General features: G+C 42.0%; 1 protein-coding gene across 1 annotated transcript; it reads left to right on the top strand.

Moving 5' to 3' along the window:
* The first annotated feature begins 1,242 nt into the window (after positions 1-1,242).
* LOC139339483 (WW domain-containing adapter protein with coiled-coil-like) lies at positions 1,243-14,438 on the top strand. Its single transcript, XM_070975125.1, has 13 exons — positions 1,243-1,590; positions 2,042-2,075; positions 3,128-3,317; positions 4,803-4,894; positions 6,707-6,816; positions 7,011-7,108; positions 7,342-7,629; positions 8,757-8,873; positions 9,378-9,526; positions 9,704-9,795; positions 11,220-11,403; positions 12,686-12,813; positions 12,943-14,438. Exons 1-13 carry the CDS (start codon positions 1,550-1,552, stop codon positions 13,010-13,012), a joined length of 1,593 nt encoding a protein of 530 aa, XP_070831226.1. The 5' UTR covers positions 1,243-1,549; the 3' UTR covers positions 13,013-14,438.
* Positions 14,439-25,708: the final 11,270 nt, after the last annotated feature.

Genomic DNA, 25,708 nt, shown 5'->3' with positions numbered 1-25,708 from the left:
TTCGACTGGCCACATTGTGAAAGAGACCGTCTGTTTTCCAGTCAATATGTGTCAGGTCTGACCTAAATCAAGCCAGTAGGCAATCAATACAGTAATCAAAGAGCATGCAGTGCAATGTTTACCCACACCAATTCACTGTCCACATAGGACTGTCACTGTTTTAATAGAATGTGAGGTCAGCAGTTGCATCCTGTCAATACCCTTTTGTCTGAGGTGGTATAGTACAAGGGTGTTCAAGGTTTTAGGGTAATAAGAGATCAATCAAGATATGTGTTAAAGGGAATCCGTAAACTCAACAATCTTAGGAATGAGATTTTGGGTGATGCATGTCACAATATAAATCCAGTTAACACTCTCAATTCAAGTCTCAAGTCATTTTATGAGGGGCATAATCCTGTGTGAGTCAGTGAATACTCACACAGTACAGGAGGTGTTCAGGATAATCCTGACCCCTGTGTGGGGACGAGAAATGAGAATTTCCTTTTAGGGGCCATGATTTACTTTGTGCTGTGAATAAATGCTATAATAACAGGTCATCTGTTACTCATCTGTGTACTGACCAGCGAACCAGTGTCTTTTTGCAATCTACTGCCTCATAATTGTTCATGGGGCTAAGTGTTCCTTACATACATGTTTTAAGACAACAGATCAGACCAGCAGACAGACCGTGGGTGTGTCTCAAAAAATGGGCAGCCAACGAGATGTGAACTCGGAGGAGGAGTCCACAGCACCAACTAGCTTCGTTTTCAGCTGCGTCACGTTCTCCAGAGACAGCTAGGCCAATACCGGAAATGGAGCTACTTACTTCAAAATAACAGCACAAACTAAAAAGCTGCCACAGTGGGAGAAAAAACTAATTTCGAATTTGCAGTTTCAGCGAGCTCCTGCTGTGTTGCCACAGTGCGTTGCCATGCTAAATAGATAGTGTTTTCGATATATCAACTAAAATTAGACATGTATAGACATTTTTTCTAATGGCAAGCATGGCTGCTAATTCTGCTGAACATTCAGGAAATATATTGTATATTTTTAATTTCATGCTGAAAAAAATATTGTTATAACGGGAATTATTTGACAATGTAGCCTAAATTGTGTATGTAGATACCGTAGCAAATTGTATTTTAACGAGTTTACGTAGTGTATTTTCTCCTGTTTTCCGACTTAGTGGTATTTTTCTTTTCTCAAAATATATTCGACAATTGTATTTTTAATTTGAAAGGCAAAACCGGAAATTCCTTTCCTAGCTAAACATTACCGAGGAGTCCGTCTTCTCCGTTTCCTCCTGACTCTGCTGCTGCTTTTCGCTGAGCTATATCGGCCAAGCCAAACGCGTACCGTAACTACATGCCAGATGATGCACTGAGGGTGGTTTTTAAGAAAGGCCACCCGCTATGCAGTGCTGGTGCTCGGTGCACGGCTTGTAGGTATCTGTCTGGCAGGGTAGAGTGAGTGTAGATATCAGGAAGCTGAAGAAAAGAGAACTGTGAGAGCAAACAGTCAGGAGGCCACGGTTCCCCCTCACACACATACATACATCACCACGGCCTTGATGGTGATGTATGCAAGGAAACCAACAAGAGTCAGCGATGGGTAAATCCAGCACAAACGTTAACCTTTAAAGAGCTGTGCAAAGGGGTTACCTATTTTTTATTATTTGTAGGTTGGCTGTTCATGTTTGCGTGTATCCGTTAGCTATCAATGCTACCAGTTAGCGTTCACAGTTTGCCTGCAATTAGCTCTAGCGTCTGGATATTTCCTGTAGCTAATCGAGCGACGTTAACGTGACGTTAGCTAAGTAAGAGGTACACGGTAAACCCTACATATGTGGGGCAGATTATGTACGATATATTTTGAACATTTTCGGTTATTTTCTGCATATGACATAATGACTAGGCAGCTGTTACTGAGGTGGCAAATCAAGCTAACTTAGCTAACACCAGCTAATTAGCTGAATATGCCCCAGAAAGTGTGTTACTAAGGACAGAAACTAAGCTAACCGTCAACAGACTCCTAATACCTTCTCTTCTGTTTGTCTCCACAGGTGCAACGACAGAAGGGATTCACAATCCTATCAGGTATGATATGTTCAATTTGTTAATGGTCACCTGTCATTACTCAACCCTGACGTAGATAATCAATGTGTCGCATCAGCCATTTTCATTGAAGTGATAAACTTCATTATCTTAATTCAGAGAAGCAACAACTGTACTCAACTTTAGCTAGCTTTATATTTTCAAATGTATGTTGTGATGCAGGTCTCACTAGCCCAGCTCCAAGTAAACCACAATGTTAACAATTAAAGGTTCTATTTACATAAATCTATATGGGTATTAGAAAACTTGCCACCATGGGAAATAGTTGGCTTGATGGTCTGTAAAGCTTGGTAAGTTTCCTCTTAAATTCATGTTATGTTAGTATAGCATCAGGCCTGTCCTGGTAGGACACTGATTTGTGCTTCTTGATCATGGTCAGATACTGATGTTACCAGCTTTTAAATGCCTTCTTGTAGGCTACATTCAGTAAATGCTGTAAGACAGTGAAACATGGCTGTACACTCAATTTTTTCTTATTTATTGCAGACATGCCCACCTCACACAGATGACGTGAATTAAAGCAAAAAAAGCACAAGCATACCAAAGCAAGCTGGCCGCAGTTTGAGTGTTAATATAAAATATGTGTAATGATATAGTTCAGCTCTTGATTTTAGAATACGAAACAAAACAAATGGCTTCAATAAAAGTTTTTTTTGAGATACTGAGCAAATTCTTGCCTATAAAGAAGCTAGTTTAATGATGACGCCAATATACTACTTCATCAGTACAAATGTGTTTCTACTGGAAGCAAAATGTTACGATCATATCTAGTTAAATCAAAATACCTTGCACTTCATGAGTCAAAAGATGTTGCATTCAAGCACTTCCACTCTGAGCTGGGATCTATTCCTGAGGATATCAGTTGTGTTTTGCTGTTTTATTAGTCTCAGTGGTGTTGCACTTTCTCAGTAAGGCCTTCTTAATGCAGTGTATTGTCCAGAACGGTAACGGTATGAACTGCATGAAGAAAATATCATCACTGTAAGCTTGAGCACATCCCAGCAAGTCTCTTCGCTATGCTTTATTCAATCTAGACCCATAAATCTCAGCCAAAGAGCCAGTCCAGCAGCCTTTACCGTTATGACAAGGTGCGCGATGGCTCGTCAGACCCCACGCCCCCTTACAAGATGCTGCGACGCTCAGACGAAAGTCCCGTCAGCAGACATGGAGACGGCGCAGGACACGGCAAGGCAAAAACCTCTCACACAGTTAAAGGAAGAAATGGTAAGCCTGGATCTGGTGGTTGTACACATGCATGCAATTTTAAGTTTTATCTTAAAAGGTGTTGTTTGAAGGAGAATGCAGCATCGCAGTTGAGCTGTAACCTCAGACAAATAGAAAACACCAGATGCTTGTGGCTACGGGCAGACTTCTGTCTCTCAGGTTCAGCTTGCTGTGTTAATTATGTGAACTGAGCAGCCTCTTCTGATGGATATCTCTGTATCCACGGTTAATTTTTAGCATTCTTCTTGTGTTGATCTCTCACACAGTGTGGACTAGTGTTGTTTATGGCGGCCTGTTTTAATTTTAGTCTTAGTCTAGTCTTTGTGTCAAGCTGTCATTTTAGCTTTTATTAGTTTTAGTCACGTTCATACTCTTTTCAGTCTAGTCAAGTTTCAGTCGACTAAAAGTCTGAACATTTTAGTCTTATTTTAGTCAGAATTATTCGTGACTATTTTCTTCTAGTTTTAGTCGACGAAAACTGATGACATTGTACTCTAGTTTTAGTCAATGAAACTTGTAGTCTCTTTTTAGTAATGCAATTCTCTTTAACCCAGTCAATATAGTAGGCTATAAGTACCTAGTAGTATAGACGAAACCAAAATTTTCTTTTAGCCAAACCCATTTCACAATTCAAATGAGGTTGCCTTATTATTATATTATTGTTACCTTATAAACTCAAAAATACATCCATTCCAGACACGAAGATGCTCAGATTTGAATTTACAACATATTTATTTTACCAAGCAAAGTCGGCTGGCCGGCCGTCGGTCCCGTTCTCTGTGTCAGCTGTCTGTCGTTAGCGCTAACCTGCAACGCTGCATCTTCTAAATAATGTCGCGAGTGGGGATTGAGGAAATGACGTCGCCTGCGACTGCGCAGTGCGACCTGATGCAGCCCCTGAAGTGAGACACAGGAAACAGAAATACTGCAAAATAATAATAACAACGCGACTAAACTAGACGAAATAACGTTATAACATTTCATCTCGTCTCGTTTTAGTCGACAAAAATCAAGAGACATTTTAGTAGAGTTTTTATTTTACAAACCACATTTAGTCTCGTTTTTATTCCTCAGCAATATTGTTTTATATATTTAGTTATAGTTATCGTCACATGACCAGCATTTACGTTGCGTCTCGTTTTCGTCACATGATAAAGGTTCGTTGACGACGATATTTAGTCATCATTTTTGTTGACGAAAGCAACACTAGTGTGCACGTTTTGTCATATATACAGAATGCACTATAACCTCATGGGTGTCAGAGTTTGCTGAAAAGCACAACATTAACCTTAAAAACACTCATGGAGATCAAAGGGAAGCTTTTGATAATTTTGTCATCTCACTGCCATCAGATCACAGTACAGCTATCAATGCTCAAATGTAAGTAATGCAAACCTAAAACAATCAAACACAGCTGTCACAGGATCCAGTCCTCTGCAGAACATTGTGTGTTTTCTGTTTCCTTGATAAATGGCCTTGTTGCAGGGACCAGCGGCTCTCCTCAGGAGAACTCTCACAACAACAGCTCCCACCATGGCAGCGACTCGCATGCGACTCAGAGCAAGCCTGCAGACAGGGTAAGATGTTGTCCAGCATTATCTGATTATATACCCTCAGCATTTCCTGTAGAAATTGCTGTCACGCTACTCTGGAGCATGGTATGTGGGACATTATGTAGAGGCATCTCTCTCTCTCTCTCTCTCTCTCTCTCTCTCTCTCTCTCTCTCTCTCTCTCTCTCTCTCTCTCTCTCTCTCTCTCTCACCCTCTCTCTCTGTGTGTGTGTGTGCGCACGCACAACATTTTTGTCTCAGTCCATGAATGAATCTTCATATCCAATAGGCTTCCTGCACAGAGTGGATGGTCTGATTAGATTTTAGAGTTCCTTCCCCATGGTAATTATTTAATTATTATATCTGACTGGTAGGACTGGGCAGATACTTAATATGTAGCATGACAGACTGATTTATCAGCATAGTGAATACAGCCATCCAGGTTTAACAGCTATAGTAAAGCTGATGGTGGTGATGTAAACTCTCACGGAGACTGGTGAATATGTAACAGTCCGCATGAAATCTACTCACGAGTGACAGACGTAGCCTAAAGGCAGGTTTTCTCTCACTTGGCCACCTTTGTGTATCCATCATGAGAGAGATACGAAGAAAATGAATCAGCGGAGGACCACGGGCAAAGAGACAGGAGCCCTTTACAGATCAGGTTTAGCAAGATTAAGAGTAAGCATTATGTTTTGTTAAAAAAGGCCTACTGATAATAATGTCCTCCTGTCCTTTTTCTGCTTTGATGCTCACACCAAGAACACTTTGATTAGCCGTTAGCTGCTGCAAAAGTAACTGTCCTTTTTTTGTGGGCTGGCACTCAAAACCTCTTTTTGCATTGTGAGTTTCAAACCAACATTATCTGTTTTTTGTTCGTTGGCCCCCCATCACCACCTCTCTATGCTGTCCTAAAGACCCTGGATAGCAGATCACTCATAATGTTAGTGAACGCTAATAAGCATGAGCAGTGAGTTACAGCAGCATCAATTGAAGATGATTCAAACCTATTTTACATACATTTGTAAACATTTAAGAGACATTAGAGTCTGCCACACAAGTGAATCCACAGTAATGGTAAAGGGGAAGCACAGTGGTTTTATATGAGACATCCATTATGTTCTGTTTCTGTTGGAAGTAAAGGCAAAGTGCAATTCATCTAATTAAAACCTTTTATCGTGGCAGTAGTAAATGTCAAACCCCCTCCCCTTTTTGTCTGTAGTGATACCAAGACTCTTCTATAATCTACTATTACTACTAATGGTCACATTTATCTCAATTTACGCCATCTAATTTGCTTTTTTCCAGAGAGAAAGCGTGAAATAATGTGTTATTGGGGGCTCAAATGTCTGCGAAGTTGGTCTGTTTGAGATGTGTCTAATTGTAGATTCACGATGAGAGGAAGCTCATTCTCTTCCTGGAGTTTTTGTAATGACTGGAACTGTCAGTATATACATGATCATTAATAATAAACATACCAGTTCCCATCCAGACTGACAAGCCTTTATCCATTACTGAGGGTGGAAAGTAAGGGATGTTTACCATCTAAAGAAACATAGACTTATATATATTTTACTCATGAATTGTCTCATGTTGTGATCCTTTTTGAAGCACATTTGGCTCATTTACCTGCAGATCTTCACTTTAAATTGCTGCTGACTATTTTCCAAAATGTGCTGTAGTGTTTCAGGTTTTTAAAGTTTGTGTTGCTGACTTCATGTAGTATGAAAATGAAAGACTTGTCAAACTCGAAAAGTCAGCTCACATCTCTCTCAGTGGTATTCTTCACATTGTCACAGTTTCCCTCAAGCAACTCATGTCTTGTCTCTCAACACCAGGACCCAGCAGATGACTGGACAGAACACATCAGCTCCTCTGGGAAGAAGTACTACTATAACTGTAGAACTGAGGTCTCTCAATGGGAGAAGCCCAAGGACCTGTTGGAGAGGCAAGGCCCCTTAACTGAAATTACAACATGCGTACGCTGAAAGACTGTTTACACTAATCGAGCTGATCATTCTCACGCAGAGTCATATTTTACAGCATCATGCAGTGCACCGGTCTTAATAGAATCTCATTAGGGTACGGAGCTGAACTGCATCCTGCACATTGTCACTGTTCTTTCTGCTTAATCTGATTCAGGGAACAACGACAGAAAGACTCTGTCAAGATGGCGGCGAACAGTTTCCCTAGGGACATGGACTACAGACAAGAGGCCTTGCAGGACAAAGCCACAACAAGTAAATATGGCTTCATTCTAAAACCTCAGCAATGTGTTTCAGTTTTTGCATGGTCCTCCTCTGAAAGATCGCGGCTAGCTTCTGTTGATCGCTTTGCTGATAAACATCTGCGGTACAGACAAGGGGTTTTATTGAAATTTACTGCAGCTGTCTGTTGCACGTATTCTCTCAGAGAAGAGATGAAACATTGTGTTGAATAATGCTTTGTTCCTCCGGTCTGCTCGTCTCCACAGAGACCACATCAGGGGACACGTCCACAGCATCCAACTCCGGCCATTCCTCCTCTTCCTCTTCTTCTCAGTGCCTGAACTCTGCTCCCGGTGCTTTAGGTTCCACCCCCTCCACCATGTCCTCCTCCTCGTCCTCCTCGTCCTCCTCTTCGGGGCAGGTGCCCCAGTCTGTCCAGTCCCCATCACCAGCGCTGCTGCAGGACCCGGCCCTCCTGCATCAGCTCCTCCCAGCGCTACAGGCGACTCTGCAGATGAACAACGGCAGCATGGACATGGCTAAGCTGAACGAGGGTGAGGGCTTCTTCCACTTCCACACATAAACGCTGTCTTCCATGGTGTTGTTTCAGCAGTATCACTGGGGTCATCAGAGCCGTGAATTTTTATTTCTTGCATATAGCGGCTGTAATGAAACCTTTTGTGCACTGTGTGATCCCAAATCTAAAACATTGTGAAATGAATACATACTAGAGAATTCCATTCCTGCTCTTCTTATTCTTATTAAATGGAGACAGAAAGTGTTGCATTATGGGTTGTTTGTTGAACATACAGGAGTTTGTCAGGGGCGCGTGTAACGTGCCACAGAGGAAATAAAGTCATGACGAGTGACGTCTTTATTCTCTGGATTGAATCATCTGTTTAGCAGCCAAGAATTACCGGTGCCACAGATGACAAGAAGAAAAAAACTTTTGTCTGACAGCAGTGTGTGAGCATGTGACAGATATTTTTCCTGCTTCAAGGACGAGGAGTGTGTCCTCCTTGGATTAATAGTGTCACAAGGGAACTTTCCTAACAGGACTAGTGTGAAAGTCTAACAGTCATTTTTTCAAAAACAGGCGTCTTGTGTTCGGACCAGTATGGTGGCTTGTGTTCACACAGCTGTTGATTATAGTCTCTGCGCGTATGGCAACAAAATGTCAATATCTTTCCGCTCTTCCTCTGTGTGTGTTTGGTCTTGTTATTAATGGGTGACTGGGCTCTGCTGTTCCTAAGCTGGGCGTTCGCTTCTCATTGATGATGATTTCTTGCTCTCCTCTGTGAACCTGACCTACCTGTGTGCCTGTTGTTTCAGTTCCTCCAGCTGTTTGCCGGTAAAATGACGTTAACATGAACTGGCTCGTGTGGCCGGTGAAAAGATTAATCTCTCCACTGATTTGTTTCTTATCTTAACCGTGTTTTCTGACTTTACCATGTGTGTTTGTGCACTCACCTGTTGTGTGTCCTTGCTCACTCACCTGTGTGTGTGTGTGTGTGTGTGTGTGTGTGTGTGTGTGTGTGTGTGTGTGTGTGTGTGTGTGTGTGTGTGTGTGTGTGTGTGTGTGTGTGTGTGTGTGTGTGTGTGTGTGTGTGTGTGTGTGTGTGTGTGTGTGTGTGTGTGTGTGTACGTACATGTGTGTACGTTTCCTCTTTCCTCCCTCCAGTCTTGGCAGCTGCTGTCACCCAAGCTTCCTTGCGGTCTGTGCTTCATAAGCTCCTCACTGCTGGACCTGCTTTCAACGTCACTGCTCTGCTCTCAGCTGCTCAGCACTCCAACCAAGGTACGGCCTCCTTGCTGTTTCTCACCATCTGCTCCACAAACTAGTTTCCAGTTTCTTTGAAAGGATCCTGCTCTCCCTGTCCCCACAAATCAGTGTTATAAATGCCACTGACCTTCAGTCAGTGAAATTGAGGATTTTATGAAAGCTAGGTGTATATGTCAGTGATGAGGTCAGAGGTCAAAGCAGAGGACAGTCTCGCATGTTTTCCTCTGAGCAGAACAGAGAATGTGTTGCATAGCAATCACAAAGAGTGCCAGAAAGCGTTGACACAAGTCAAACTTGATCTAAACTCTGTTTTGTGACTGTAACCTTTTAATTTGCTCACTGTCAGATTGTTTTTTTGCTGTTGACTGCAGGCTTTGGGTGTTTGTGACAGCACCTGCTGCCAGTGATGACAAATATCCCGATACTCAAGGCTAACATGTGTTCCATGTGTTTGGATATGTGTAAGATGAGCGATTCAAAAGGAGAGCGTCGTAATGACCCTCCCTTCCTCTGTTCCAGCCCAGCACTCCAGTCAGTCGCCTGTCTCTCTGACGTCAGATGCATCATCGCCGCGGCCGTACGTTTCACCGCGGAACGGCACACCGCAGAGCACCCAGAAATCCCTTTTGGCTGTGCATCCTGGCAGCATCACATCCTTACAAACAAGGGTGAGTCACACAACCAAAAGTAACAAAGAAATGTTGAGATTGATGAATGGACTTCCCCTTTGCTCGTGACTCACCCCATCTTTTCCTCTCTTCTTTACTTTTTTACGACTACCTTCGTCCGTCTTTTCTTCCTGATTGTTTTCCTTCCTCTCTTGCCATCTGTTCTTCCCTCTCCAGGGCAGCATGTCTTCAGGTAAACAAGGATCAGTCCCCCTGTCTCAGACCGCAGAGAAGCGTCCAGAGGACCCCAGAACTCTCCAGCAGAGAAGGTAGAAACGATCACAGATCATTTCAGCGCCTTTTTTTTGTTGTAAGATTGGATTGCTTCGAGGTAGAGCAAAGCTCTTACAACGAATCCACCTGAATTACAAAAGCACATTTTAAATAGCTCAACAGCAATGTGTGTCCCTGTTTTGATAGCTTTGAAAGAAGTTGTAAAGAACAATGTTTACAGCGAGGTCTGTGTGCAAAGACCAAACAATGAGAAAAGTAATTAATTGCAGCATGAATCCAGTAATGCTGCAGAAATGCTTTTACATACATGCATGTCCAGTTTTGAAACATCTTCTCCACTTATAAACATGCTCTGGTCTGTGGGATGAATGACATTACTGCAGTAGCATCCACGTGATACAGCTTTGCTGTGTGTGTGTGTGTGTGTGTGTGTGTGTGTGTGTGTGTGTGTGTGTGTGTGTGTGTGTGTGTGTGTGTGTGTGTGTGTGTGTGTGTGTGTGTGTGTGTGTGTCAGATAGTCTGAAACAACTAAAACGCTCGTCTGGACGGAGATGGTTTTCCTTTTTAAAATGGAAATGTAGATGCAGCCATCTCCTTTATGTGAGATGAGGATTTGTGTGCTTGTTGATTGTGAGGCGGATCGATGGCACATCGCTGTTCTACTTGGGAGTTTTAGTCTCCTGTACGCTTAAAAACCATGTCCCCCAGCTGTGTGGAGTCCATACAGCAAGCCGCAATCCCCACAGCTCCAAGGGAATGTTCTCTGTGTTAGCACACATCATGCCAAAATGCTTTATGTAGATAGTGACAGTAATTTTTCTACAATATATAAAAAAACTAGATTTACTTACTCTATGTAATTAATTTCAAAGTATATTCTTTTTCTTCCTGCATGTAAACTGGCGGTCATGATATGAGTAAAATGACTCAGGGCTGCGTGTTTCTACAAGAGAGATGAACAGTACAAATTAAACTCTAATCTCATAGATGTTTAAAAAGATAAATGATCATTTTCAGCATCTAACTGATCTAACTAACTTTCCTCTTCTCTCTTTTTTCTTTACCTGACATCAGTTAGTTAACTTAGTATGAGGGCAGTCCAGCATGTTAGCTTACAATACAGATAACTTATCATGATAAGAAACTAATGAAATGCTGCCAAATGTAAATAAAGGTGAAGCGAGAAGGAAATTTATCAATATAACGGTGGGTGGAGAAAGGATTTCCCTTGGATAATGTCAACATTATGCAGTGAGGCTCCAGAAGAGATTCAAGGAGGCTGCCCTTATATTCTTTTATTAATCTTAGATGAACTTAAATGGGGACAAATAAATCTTCTAGGCAGGATGATCCGTGCTATCTTCGGCTAATATGCCAAAACATCCAACATCAGTGAATCTGCAGTTGGATTTGATCAACGCCGTCTACAGCCGCTTAATCCGTTGTCTCACTCCACCAGCCAGGAGATTCTGTGCACGGGATCAAACATATCTGGTGCGGCGTTGCCCCACGTCCCCTCCAGCAGCACCAGCCAAACCCAGGCCGACACGCCCGGCTCCTTCACCCCCACCCTGGCAGCTCATTTTGATGAGAACCTCATCAGACATATCCAAGGATGGCCTTCAGAGAACACTGAGAAACAGGTACTGTGAGCTGCTTACACTGCTCTCTATAGCTATAGCATTGTGATGAAACTACTGATGCTCAAGGTATTTGTTTGGTGGTTTTGTGCCATTCATGAAAAAGAAAAGTTTCATCACAGGGTCAACTTCGGTGGTGTTTCTGAGCTTTCAGACCCACCTTGTGGCCTTTCTCAGAGGTTGCAGTTAGCCATAATATGTAAATCATTTCCATGACAGTAGGATGTTTGCACATGACGTCATGTCACTCTTTTGTTGTAGAGTGAACTGCACATGGAGGGCCAGAAGTGATTTTCTGCATTGGAAGCGCTATAACACACACTCAAAATGCTGATGTTGTGCGTTATTTACGGTTGTTCAAATCGTACAAACCAAGAAACCACGAGAAGCTTTTATTGAGTACCAAATGCTGTTACTCATGAGGGTGAAAAGTGCAAGAAATTGGCCAAAAAACGCTGGAAAAAAATGGCCTGTTAATTGTCTGTGGTTGGGAGGAGCCGAGTCGGCTAATGGTGAAAGTGTTGTGACATTAGCTGTCACTTTAAATCTATGGTGATAGATTTAAAGTAATAGCTACAAGCAACACAACCAACTTGTTAAATCAGTGTTAACAGTTCCTCATAAGGCAGGTGAACGTAACTAATGTATCTCTAGTGGTGTTAACCGGACCTTTGCGAGTTGTTAGCCTAGCAAACAATGGCATCGTAAATGTCAAAATTCAGCACTGCCGCTGAATGTTTGCTGCTCCGTTAATCCACAGGACAATAAAAGATATGCACCCTTGAAAAAAACAACGTGACTCATCCTGGAGCACTTTGGTGGCGAGGTCGTGGACCCAACAGCTAACAAGAACGTTTATTTCATTTTCACGTTTCATTTGGTTTCTAGAGTAGAACAACATCTGAATGAGAAGGTAGTTTTTATATCTGCTGCCTTATTAGCAGCAAAACTTTCAGTTCAGGTGAAAAATAGCTCCCTCATAACGTAAGGGTCACATCCAACATATACTCTGATTTTCTGTTTAGACCTTTCTCTCCATTGCTGTTTTCACTTCCTGCCCTCCGTCTGAATTTAACATCATGTGACTGCAAACAACCTATTGAGCAACTCCATCTGCAGAGGAAGGCCATTAGTTGAAAAATTTAGAAATATCAAGTCGGCACTAAGTAAGTAGTTGTTAAGATCTGGAATCAGAAGATTAGGAAGCTGACGTCGGAAGCTGAATGTTTGTTGTGTAAAATCTGCAGTCGTGACTTGACAGTAAAGACTCGCCCTTTTCTGCCAGGCGGCTCGGTTGCGTGAGGACATCCACAACATGGGCAGCTTGTACATGTCTGAGATCTGCACAGAAATGAAAAACCTCCGCTCCCTGGTCAGAGTGTGTGAAATTCAGGCCACACTGAGGGAACAGAGGTGAGTCAAATGTTGCATTCAGACCAGGGCTGAAAAATGATCAGTATCAATCAGCTGTAATTTAGATCCACGTTAACTGATTAGAATATTTCACACATTCATTGACTTATTTCTCCCCCTCAACCACAGAATCCTGTTTCTGAGGCAGCAGAGCAAAGAGCTGGACAAGCTGAAGAACCAGAACTCCTACATGGTGTGAGGAGGCGACCAGAGAATAAAGGACTGGGATGGATGGATTAAAATACTGATTAAAAGAAGAGGAGTAGACATGGACAGCAAGCTGCCATAGCCTGTTCATTCTCCCTACAAGAACAACTGAGAACAGCTGTGACAAGACACAGCGGCTGACGAGCTGAAGCGACAACATCCTGAACATGTCTTTTTCTTTCCTTTTTTTTAAAATTTGTTTTTCCAGTGCCCACCACATGAACGGTGAAGCTGCCAGTTCACAGAGTCAGACACTTTAACCAGTGGACGTAGAGGACCTGAGGCTCTTTTCAAACAGCACCTTTTCGGACTGTGAACCTTGGATTGTGTGTATTGTATTGGGTTAACTTGTTTTCTGGTGTGTTTTTGATGTGTAGTGGTCAGGAAAAGATTACAGTTCATTCTTGGGAAAATCAGCTGAAACAAATCTCAACACATCTCATAGAAATTGGTGTGACGCGGTTCAGAGGGGGGGTTGAACACACGCGACCCAGTCTTCTGAAATGGACTTTGTCACGCATTGAAATGACCGTGATGTTACTAATCTTATTTTTTAGTCACTAAACATGTCTGTGGTTTTTCCATCCCGGTGCATCTTCAGGCTGGTTGGTTTTACATTTCATGAGATTATCAAAGACGCTGGGTCAGAACTTTCTGGAAATACTTCAACGTGCTTCACTTATTTTGACCCAGTTGATGGGAATGGCCGTCATGGTTCCAGTGGTATAAATTCACTGGTTATGGTTAGTTGTCAAACACACTCCAGATGTTTCAAAGTCATTTTTAAAAAATCCTACATTATTGGACCTAGGTTGGCTGCTAGTACACATGAAGTTACTGTGTATTCATTTGTAGCCCTGCTGGCCGCTTTCTCATCCTTTCTGATACTTGTTCTCTTTTTTTGATTTTGGTATAATTGTCAACATTTGGTTTCTCTTCCAATTCAGATTGGGGGATTCATTCCTTTTGTGCAGCAAGAGATAAAAGAAAAGTGACTGAACTGACTGAAAAGTCATGCAAAGCTAAATTATTGTTGCACATGATTGATTATGTCCTCGTCGTCTTAACGGAAAAGACTGATGGAAAAGACGGTTTATTTTTCCATGTTTCGTTTCATCATTTTCACTCAGCTGACGTGGCCGCAGCCCTTTTATCAACTGATTCGAGCCAGATTTGGCTACTTTTTTTAAAGGGTTCGCTCGTGCTGAGAGGGGATACTTTTTATATGAACACCATATTAAAGTGCAGTCGTACACTTCTACACTCATAAAGCCACTTCCTTTGTCTCTCGCCTGTTCTTTTCCTCGTCCTTGAATAGTTTCCACCACATCTGATGTACACACTTTTTGGGGAGGGAGGGGCGGTGGGGTTGGGGGCTTTGTATTCCATAAAATATGATAATAAAATATTATACCACACCTCTTGCATGACTTTGCATTACTGTTCCGCCGTCATTGGTTGGGAGCCACTTTGACCAGAGTCGCTGGTGACACATTGAGTGTTTGTGAGGTGCTTGAAAGAGTGCAGTGCCACATTTGTGGCCACAAGGTGGTGACAGTGAGCGGTCTTACTGTGAGTCTGGTTCTGCTTATGTGTGCCTTTTTGCTCTATCAGATTAAAAACCCATTACTGCACATGTCACATTTAAAGTGTAGCTTAAACAGAAACAGAAGGCTGGATGAAATCTGAATGGAGTTGACCTCTTATGATTCAGAGCCAGTTCTTGAGGCAATACACACATGCAGGAACAAACATGATAAATGATAAGAAAGCAGAGCTGCTGACTGACAAGACAAAAGCAGGATAAACTGTTGAAAATAACAAGTTCAAAATGTCAAAGTATTTCACCATTGGGTGTGTGGAGGATGACATTGAACTTGGCCTTTTCGTTAGAACACCTCAGCAGCTTTTCCTGCTTGCACAGCTCCACAGTGAGCCCCCCCGCTTCGTCTCTCCTCTGAACGTAGATCAGCTCACACACTCTTGGCAGACTGTTCCAGTTTCATACCTATACCAATATCCTAGATAAAATCCTCTTTTCTTCCAGCTGCAGCTCTTTTTCCAATGGCTGTATCAAAATGTCCTCAGGTTCAGGTTGAGAATGCAACAAAACACTCGTGCTGATAGTGACAGTAATATACAGTTTACAGAAAAATGCTCTATAAGAGAAATTATAAGGCCCTGTCGAAATTTTGGTGAATTTCACTGGTTACAATTGTGAGCTGAATTTCCACCATCGATCAACATGAAAGCGCCTGGACAGTGCAGACCTCTGGGGGTGGAGAGGACACCATCCATTCATTATGCCTATATTCAGAATTGGTTCATGAGCTCATGGTGCTAATTCTCCAGTTTGGGTGTCATTAAACCATTGCAGCAGAATAGAGCGCAGCAAGATGATGCAATTGAAAGAGCTCTCGTCAAATGTCAGTCAGTGGAAAACCATGTGGAAAAAAATGATGGAAATGTGTCAGGAAAGTTTCAGTTTCCTCGTCGATCCACACAGATCTGATGTTTTCTCTCCAGTGCAGATGCCTCAGTGGTCGTCATGATTCATTTATTTATGTCCAATGCACTTCACAGCATTTTGCTCTCATTGTGCTCATCGCTTTTGTGGTATTTTTATTTTTTTCAAATTTTTGGTCACTAACTGACAGCAAGCTAGTTAGCTCTGGAAACTTTTCCCCTCTTCAGTAAAACTCTTTATTTAATGGAGCACAGACAAAGAAAGACTGTTTTTTTACTTGTTAGCTTGTGCTAGCTTGCCCCAGCTGGCGAGTGTGTTAGTTGTTAGTCGGCCCTGCGAGTACTCATGTTCCTTGTAGCTTGTAAGCAGATATTTTTGCAAGGCTGTGCTAATTGATTTCACTGAGCCTGGCCTTAGTGTTGACTAAGACCTGGGTACAGGTCTTGAGATATCTGTTTTTCCCTAAAAGTACTTTAATTTGAAAGCTTCGTCCCTGAAAACTGATGTGGATTATGTAGAGTAATGCATACGCTTTTATATGCTTCAGTGTCAATATCACTCTTTTAATTATATTTGCATAGAAATTCAGTCGTGTCTTTCAGCTTGAAAGCATGTTCACTGATGAACTTTTTTTTTTACCTTACCGAATCAATTTAATACTCCACTTGAGAATTCTTGCTTTTTAAAGTCGACCATTTTCAGCGGTTAGATGTGTTGAAAATGTTCTTTCAGTTGCAGTGGATTGCAAGAATGGGCAGGAACAAAGTGTTCCTTAGAAGTTTTTACCAACTCAGTCACTGAGGTGCAGTTATACTTTGTTGCTTTGCTGTTGGGAAAGTTTACGGCTTCACATCAAACAAAAGAAGACCTTTCTATACTTTTGCACTGGTCAGCGCCGAAACCTTTGAGATTTGGAGCCAATTCATCTTTTTATGCTCTCTGCTTATTGTGTATTCCAGATTTCCCCTCCATTTCATACACTATTGTTTAATCACAGCTCAACTCCTGAGACTTTTTCTCACTGATGCCTCAGCACCTAGAAATGCATTTACTAGAGCTGCTTCATTTGTCCTCATATACAGTATTATCAGAGGGCACGGCGCACGCCAGAGACTGCAGTGAGCTGCTGTGTGACTCAGAATGGACCCATTAGTTTTAGGGTTGGTCTGACCTTAGATAATACTTTATTTATCTAATTTATTTATCTTTATCTGACAGATAGACAAAATTATTATGTGCTGGCATACTCCCTCACACTGACCAGTCAGTTCGGAATACTGTCTTTCGTGTTTGTGGTCATAGCTGACCATTTACAGCAATGAAACATTATATTTGTAGAATCCCATTCGTTTGTATCAAGTCATTATTTGACCTATACTCTTTATGTTTTACAATCTACACATATCTGTATTTGAGTCATCAAAATGTGCAAATATTGTGATTTTTTGCCGATCTATTCTTTCCACATGACATATTGCATGTCTTCTTCTGTGGCTCTTGCTGAGGTTTCTTCCTTTTTTATAGGGAGTTTTTCTTTATCCAAATCGAGGGTCTAAGGACAGAGGCTGTCGTATGCTGCACAGATTGTAAGGCCCCTCGAGACAAATTGTGATTCCCATTGTGATGATGATTCTCAAGCTGTGTGATATATCCAAATGCTCTTTCACCATGTTAGTGGAGAAGGACAGGTAAGACAGCTTCTTCACAGGTCAGCAGCCAGACTTGCAGCCTCTGTGTAACTGATGCCAAGGATTGGTCCAAATTGCCATCAGGACACTGGTCTTAGGCAACTATCACAGCTCTGTCGTTCCTGAATGGTGAGCATCAGTAACACTGATGTGGCAATTGAAGAAATATGTGCAGCATGGCGGTGCCTCTTGAAGTGGACGGGCATGTGCAGTATTCATTAGGTGGCACTCGGTCTGCCCATGCTAAAGGGCACGCTGGGTCATTGGTACCCTTCCACCTCTTTTTCACTTTTGAAAACTTTTACAAATTATCGTTTCCTCTGCAGGATTGGCACATGGTGCAGTGTTGGTCTTACTAGTTTTTGTGAAAAATGCATTTGACCCTTCCACTGGATTCTACAACCCTGTTCCATGTTATCCATCACATTTATTTTCCTTTAGCACATCCTCTCCTGAGGGCCATCGTGGTCATGTTTGCTACCTCTCCTGGGTGCCCTTTAAGCCCTTGTTACCCCCGGCAGCCCATCCATATGGCACAGTATCTCCTATAATTACGTGTGAAATAGAAATGAAGCTCAGGGTTGAAGTCAGTCCTAAGTCCACATCCACTCTCACCAATTATCTCTTAATGCATATTTTTTCACATTGTAAAGAGAAGTCATCTTTGGATGATCTTTTCTCACAGGATAGAAAGAAGCAGATATAACTATCCATACTGTGCCAGAATTTACCTTCTACGGCAGCTTGGGTGAGAACTTCTACGAGAATGGCCTTTGCGGGCTCTTTGACTGCTTGTACATCTTCCTCTGCTTCCATGCTGACCACTTTCTTTTCATCTTCCTGGGCTTAACTGCTTCGTCCAGCATCATTATATTAGTAACCACCTAGTGCCCCCGCTGTGGTGCCTTTGAAACTGTCAGATCACAAGATTGTGGAGAAACTTTTGTTTCCTTATGTACCATATGCAAAGTTTCTCTGTATACTCCATACGATGCATCAAGATTATAAGATGTTACTACCAAAGCAATAAAAACATGACAGCTACTGAGGTATATGCATTGCATTGCGATTTCACTTATTATCTTCACTTTGTTAAATGGAACTTTTAGTGACTGGTTTCATCATTCTGTATTACAAGGGTAAACTATTTTTCCAACGTCAGCAGGATTTAAGAATTCTGTCAAAGGTACTCCAAGATATTGCCTTTTTTGCCCATGAGGCAGCTCAGAAACATTGCACTTCATCATTCCTTAAACCCTGATAGGCTTGATCACTGTCACCTTATATAACAGCCAATATATGTCCACACTGGTTTGATTGATAGATCCCATTGCTCCTGCCTTCGATCCCTTAGTGTTCGCTTCATACAGCGCAGGTTAAAGGTCATCTTCATGTACTCTTACTTTTGCTCTCCTCTGGGGACTTGTGTAATGTCTCCTCACATGCTGGACCTCAATCAGCTGCTCATCACTCAGGGTGTGTGAGACTCTGGGCAGTCCCCGTGCCCTGTGGCCACTTTTGCCAGCAGTGTCCTTGGGGGACATGGATAACCGTACTGATGACCTGCCATACTATATTTATCACTGTCACATGTTTATTTATGGGTCCTCCTGATCCAAGTGAGCCAGCTGTGGGCTCAGCCATTAGCCCCGTTTCTCTAGTCCGTGCTCCTCCCCTCAGTTCTTCAATTAGCCCCATCTCAACCTCCTGGCTTTTCTCCCCTTTCTTCCCATCTTGTTTTTCTGTCCCCCTCTCTTTCCCTCTGTCCTTGTCATCCTCCTCACCCTTCCACTGACCATTTACACCCCTGACATCACTGGCTCCCTAGTACTCCTCTCCCATCATTCCTGCCAGGGGGGGTTACATTAAAGTGACCGATCTCCCCTCAAACTGAACTCAACATCAAAGGGGGGCAAACTCTGGTTGACTTTGTAAAACTTTTGATGCATGAGAGACCTGATGGCTAGTGCCTTTTAAAGCTCACTCAATGACATGTGAGGTGAGAATGGGACATGTGTATACATGTATACAGGATGACTAGATGTAGGACATACACAGTACAGATTTTACAACACAGTACTGTTGATTATCATTTCAACATTAGAATGGTGAAACGTATGGATTGATAGTTGCAGGTGGGGGTTGGCAATCTTAATGCAAATATGTTGGTGAGCTATAAATCTTGTGATTTAATGCCTACCTAACCTAGAGGCCACCTTAGCTGTAATATGTAACAGAGGCAAGTGCAGTCCCATGGGCTTGTTTATTAAGACTACAGACATTATTAAGTGGCTGTGAGCCATGGGTTTCTTCATGAGTCCAGCGTTTTCTGTAAAAGTTTGAAAAGTTCAGATTATTTTACACGAGAGATTTCTGTGCTTTTCGCACTGGTTTGAAGTGGGCAGGGTTCTGTTGGAAACGATGTGACATCACAGTCACGTATTTCTATGCAACAATGAGGATTTTCATTGGAATCAAAATTGGATGACATTTGTGGGGTTGTTGCCTCATGTTGTCTGTCAAATGTGATCAAACCATACCAACGCGGCCATGATCAGGCTGATTAACTGCGTTTTTGACTCAGATACATCAAACCCTTGAATGTTTTTTTTCTGCACTTTAAAGCTGCCATAATCAATATTTTTATATGAACAATAGATCACATGTGTTCTTAATTGGGGTCACTCTCTCTCTCTGCAGTTCCCTTCAGCTCTATGCAGTCTTTTTTTAGCATCTTTCAGCTCATTGTTTTGATTTTACAGTCTGCAGTCTTAATATTTTGGTTCACTTTCACATTCGCTCTCATCAGCATTGCAGCAGGCAGCTTTTTTTTTTTATCTTAAAAGACAAAGCTTTAAAATCTAACCATGTGTTATCTACTGAGCTCCAAAGGTCACTGGACAAGTTCGTGATAACATAGCAAGTGGACACAGTGGAGCTTTTCGCAACTGATATTTCTCTCAGGAGTTGTTGAGAAAAAAAACATTCATCTCTTCCTTCAGACTTAATTTATCATTTGTCAGCAATACGACTCCAAATGAATGTTGATGTTGCTCTGTGTCTGTTGAAAGTGTAAATAGGCAACTGTTAGCTAACAAGGTCACAAAATCAACTTGACAGAATGTCAATGTTGTGTTTCCGGCTTGGATTCACGGCCACCAATTTGCCATTAAAAGCAGTTATTGCGGATTCATCTCATTCAACAATTTAACTAATTGTTGCTCATTAGACAGGAATTTTAACTGGTGAGAAACGCTAAAGATAAAAACTAAATTATCAGGGGCTTTTAGATCACAATGATAAGTTGCATTGATGCATTATAGCAGCAGGACAGAGGTGTTGCAATTGGCTTATTGTCATGTGAGCACACATTTCCCAACAATACCTTTAGAAAAAGCCACTCATACCTGGAAGAGTCACTTTATAATGCAACGATCTCTGTAGTACTGTGAGAGATCTGTCACTTACCAACTGAAACATTGTCTCATAAACTATTCAAATCACAACTCTTTCTCTGTTAGTAAAGCACCTACAATTTATACATGCTCACTTTTGGAATTACCTTCCTGCAAGTGTGTGTATGCATCTTTTTGCTTTCATTTATTTCCCTGACTAATCTATGTTTTCCAGCCTGGGGACTTCACAAATCTGTCTATTTGAACATTGATGCTCATCTTGTAAATGACTTGCACTCAGAATGCATAAAAACATCCAGTTATTTTTGAGAATTGATGACTTTTTGCCCCAAACCACAATTGCACAGAATGGTTCTGTTGTGAAACCAGGCACACACCCTAATAAAAATCAGATTGTTTAGAAGTAGATGTTTTTGCAAAGACAACTCAGGATATTTAGTTAGATCTGCTACAGAGCAGAGGTGGTGTGCAATAGCAATGAATTTCCTCATCTGTCGATCAGATAAATATGACCCACGTATTTATACATTTACCTTAGTCCTGATTGTGTAGAAGACGAAGGACACACTTGATGCATATATACATAAAATTCCACATTGACAGAAATGGAAGAAAATTAGTGAATGGTGCAGCTGAGCAGGATACTCACCTTGTCAAGTGTCATTATGATTGTCAGAAAGTGTAACAATACAAACTCACCACAGGGGAGTGCTGTTAGTCAGTGGTCAGACCTACTTATCAAGTATCACTAAAAATGAGCTCCTCATGAGCTGCTTTGATTCAAGTCGATCACATATCCATGAGCAAATTACTGTCTGACATGCAACCAGAGAGGAAGTGGTGCTCATAAAAATGCTTATAAAAAAGCAATGAACATGGAGCTATTACAACGTTTATCAGATGCTTTCTTGGTATTTGGCCTGAGGGTAGGGTAGACTTAGAATCATGAATCTTTCTATGTAGGAGATAAAAGTACATTAAAAGATGCACCAAAGCTTGCTTGTATTACAGTGTTGTCATTTTCTTCTGTTTTTTGAACTTCGGCATGAATCAAAAAAGATGTTACAGTGGATGGAAAGAAGTTGAATTTTTATGAAACCATCGAGATGTGAACAGTGAGGCTGCAAAGTCAGGTGCTGTAGGCTGCTGTGGATTTGAATCGCAGTTATTACCACCCCACTCACTCTGGTGGAGTCATGGTCTGGACTTATGGCAGTCAAACCATTAAAATGTGCAAAGTATGACTATTAAGAAATTTACTGAAGCAGTCAAAAACAGCCCCAGTGGCTCTGACTGAGAGAGATTCATGTTTGTGTCCTGAGTAGGGTCTCCATTATCTTAATTGTCTTAACAATTTAAGACTGTTTACTGATACGGAATAGTTGTGGTGCCTTTGGTGCTGCAAGTGAAAAGCCTCTGTTCTTCTGGATAAAACTTCTGTACTAAGAAGGGTAAGTCACCTTTGTGCAGTATCATCTATTTATTCATTAACCCTACTCTTCTGGAAGAAGTAGAAAACAGAGTCCTGTTATACTTGGCAGGAACTGCCCCCAGCCATGGTTTAGGTACATGGATGACACCTGGGTCACAATTAGTGACACAGGAAGTGGAAGATTTCATGGATCACATTAATGCAATGGACAGCAACATCAACTTCACTCGGGAGGATGTTAAAGGAGACAGTCTGGCCTTTTTGGATTGCACAGTGCACACTGAAGATGACAGAAGACTCAACATCAAAGTATACAGAAAACCCACACACACAAATCAGCATTTGCTCTTTGATTCTCACATCCACTGGAGCATAAACTGGAGGTTATCAGAACCCTACAACATCGGCTCAGAACATGTCCACAAGGGCACAAGGCAAGGAGCGGAACCACATCAGGGAGGCACTCAGAGTGTGTGGTTACTAACTGGGCCTTGATCAAGACCGCGAAGAGACACAGAACAGAAAGAGGAGGAAAGGGCCATAAACAGAACAATGTTGTAATCCCTTACATTGCAGGAGAATCTGAAAAACTCAGGAAGATTTCCAACACCAATGCCACATCCCTGTTTACTTCAAGCCCTGAGAAGAAAACACCCAGGCACCAGCAGAACAATGTAGTATACATAGTCCAATACAGCGAGGAATGCACAGACTTGCACACCGAGGAAACAAAACAACCGCTTCATAACACAGACAGCCAACACCTCAGGTCAAGACTCAGCAGTCCACCTACATCTTAAGGACAAGGGACACCCATTGGAGGATAATGATGTACACAACACAGCGCGTTGAGCCGGGATATTTAGTGATAAAGTGATAGTTTTGATGAAGCTTTTGTTTGTGAGAGCTGTCCATAATATACTCAGGCTCCCAAACTAGCTGTCTGAATTCCTCACCTTGTATCAAATTGATTGGAAGCTTGGTCTCAGTCATACGGCACAACAACTGGGTGATGGCCTCAGACTGGAGTGCATCACACTGCATGGGCATGTGCATGTAATCTGTCTGCAGTTTGTGGACAGCTTTCTAATCTTTACAGTTTTTAGTGGAAAAAAGGACAGAGATCAAGCATTATGGTCATACAAAATAACAAAACATGGATGTGAGTTTTCTCAGTTGCTGCTATGGGCACCCATTCATACTGATGAGGCCACCAAATTTACTAGAACATCATTTACTGCTGAACTACCTAACAGTGTCCAGGCCCTCCCTGCTAAGAGGACATAATGACCCAATTGCAGGCACACTGTGTGTCTTCCCTGTGCTCAGGACAAGATTATCTCCCAAACCCCCACCACCCCACCCTCGTTCTGACTGTGCAGAGGTCGCTGATTGGTCATAACGCACACACACCTTCCGTTTGCACACAGCAGAAGAGCTTGCCTCTTCCATGCACTATTTCATATTGACAATTTCCATCCCATCCATGGAATTCAGTGCAGTGCAGTCCAGTTCTAAAAAGAACAGTAAAAATGGTCTGCTGTATATATATATATATATATATATATATATATATATATATATATATATATATATATATATATATATATACCCAGTCCTTTCTGCATGGCCACTGGGGTCTTTACGATACATCAGGTAACTCAGGAAAGCTCTGCCCTCTGCATCTTTTGGTCCTTTCGCATCCTTGTGCGATTTCTGTCAAAGGTGCTGTCTTGGCCATGACACGGACCAGGTTCACCCTGTCAGAGTCATGATACCCGACCACAACCAAGGGTCAGTAAAATTAGTCACTGATGCTATTTCGCTTGTGCTCACATAATCCACCTACTGCACCTGCATTATGAAGCTCATAATGTTCAGGTTTTGGTGACATTGTTGGAAATGTTTATTGAGGTTATAGTTAAAGGTGGTGTTAGATGATATTCAGTATATTCTGCCCGCCTCATGTATGTGACTGGGAAGGACAAAAAAATAAATAATTGAGTTAATTTTAGAAAGAGTCAAGAAAACATCTTTAAATTTGATGAGACGAGGCTCACATCAGGACACAAAGACAGAAAACAATGCAGATAAGCTCTGATGAAAGCATTTGTCATCAATAATTAACAGGTTGTGTCAGAAAACCCCTGCAATCCCGAATCAAAGTGTGAAATCAAATCTTAGCTCCTTTATCTGCTGAGTCTCAGTTACCAGTGTTTCATTACACGTTTTGTAAAGTCTGTTCTGTCATTTACATTGATTTCATGACAGACAACTGGAGCCATAATGGAATTCGTTGTTGCTGCATTACTGTGAGACTGGACTGTTATGAAGCTGTGGGACTGTGTATTGACTGTCAGAGAAACTCTTGCTGCCTCTTATGAGGCTCTGCTGCTGATCTGCAGGATCGTTGCCATGATGGAGATAGAAGCTGCTCTGTGGGCTAGCGTGTTAATTATGACCTCTTTCCGTCCTAATGGAGTTTGGCCTGAATTTTAAGTTGCAAAGAAAATGCTTTGAAGCCAGCAACAACTACTTATCATCTGAAATAAAAATATATTTTCGACATATTTTCAGTTTTTGTTCTTATTGCGTGTTTGGTTGTTGGCCATTATTGCCTTTTCTATATATCGTTAGTGCTTGAAGTGAAAAAGTACTCCTCTTATTCATATGCATTAGGGTTTCCTGGGAATACCCATCCAAACATATATATCTGAGCCTGTCAGAGGCAAAAACAGCACTTTTAGTGGATGTACATTGAAGGTGTGCAAACGCCCTGAGAGATTACATCGCAGCCCATTTCACAGCTGCTGGCTCCTGCACTCTTACTCAATACTAAATTCCAAAACCGTTGCCCCATTAGTCACTTGGACACTTAAGGAAGTTTTTCCTCGCCACTGTCGCCAAGTGCTTGCTCATGGGGGAATTGTTGGTTTCTTTGTAGATAAAAGAGCTTGGTCTGTACCAGCTCTATATGGAAAGTGTCCTGAGACAACTTCTGTTAAAATTGAATTGAATTGAGGCTGCACGGTGGCGCAGCAGGTAGTGCGCGTGCCTCACAGCAAGAAGGTTGCCGGTTCGATCCCCGGGTCAGGCGGGGCCTTTCTGTGTGAAGTTTGCATGTTCTTCCCGTGCATGCGTGGGTTCTCTCCGGGTACTCCAGCTTCCTCCCACAGACCAAAAACATGCTCATTAGGTTAATTGATGACTCTAAATTGTCCGTAGGTGTGAGTGTGAATGTTTGTCTGTCTTTGCATGTGGCCCTGCAATCGGCTGGCGACCGGCTCAGGGTGTACCCTGCCTCTCGCCCATTGTAGCTGGGATAGGCTCCAGCCCCCCGCAACCCCGAAAGGGATAGGCGGTATAGATAATGGATGGATGGATGAATTGAATTGAAATTGAAATTGTCACGGAAACATGACACACAGCGTCAATAAGCACAGATACATTTTGACTGAAATTTCTCCCTTTTGAAATCTGACACTGAACTCGTCCAGGACAGATGGACTGATTCTTTCAAAGGGAAACCCTCTGTGGAATCTGTCTCAGCTTAATAGCATGACTTTGAAAACTCCAAATGACTCGCTGTGATGAATTTCGTTTGTTTAAGCTTATATAATAAAGAATTTTAAAATCTCACCTCCATGAGACTGTTTTCAGCAGACAGATCACAGGAAATGGAAAT

This window comes from Chaetodon trifascialis, chromosome 11 (assembly GCF_039877785.1).
Source record: "Chaetodon trifascialis isolate fChaTrf1 chromosome 11, fChaTrf1.hap1, whole genome shotgun sequence".
NCBI classification, from domain to species: Eukaryota; Metazoa; Chordata; class Actinopteri; order Chaetodontiformes; family Chaetodontidae; genus Chaetodon; species Chaetodon trifascialis.
The sequence above is the reverse complement of the archived record's forward strand: the minus strand, read 5'-3'. Positions and strand labels throughout refer to the sequence as shown.

Coding starts and splice junctions, on each gene's coding strand:
- LOC139339483 (XM_070975125.1), top strand. CDS start 1,550: ATGGTGATGTATGCAAGGAAACCAACAAGAGTCAGCGATGG. Junction 7,630..8,756: donor CATGGCTAAGCTGAACGAGG/GTGAGGGCTTCT, acceptor TCCTCCCTCCAG/TCTTGGCAGCTGCTGTCACC. Junction 8,874..9,377: donor TGCTCAGCACTCCAACCAAG/GTACGGCCTCCT, acceptor CCTCTGTTCCAG/CCCAGCACTCCAGTCAGTCG.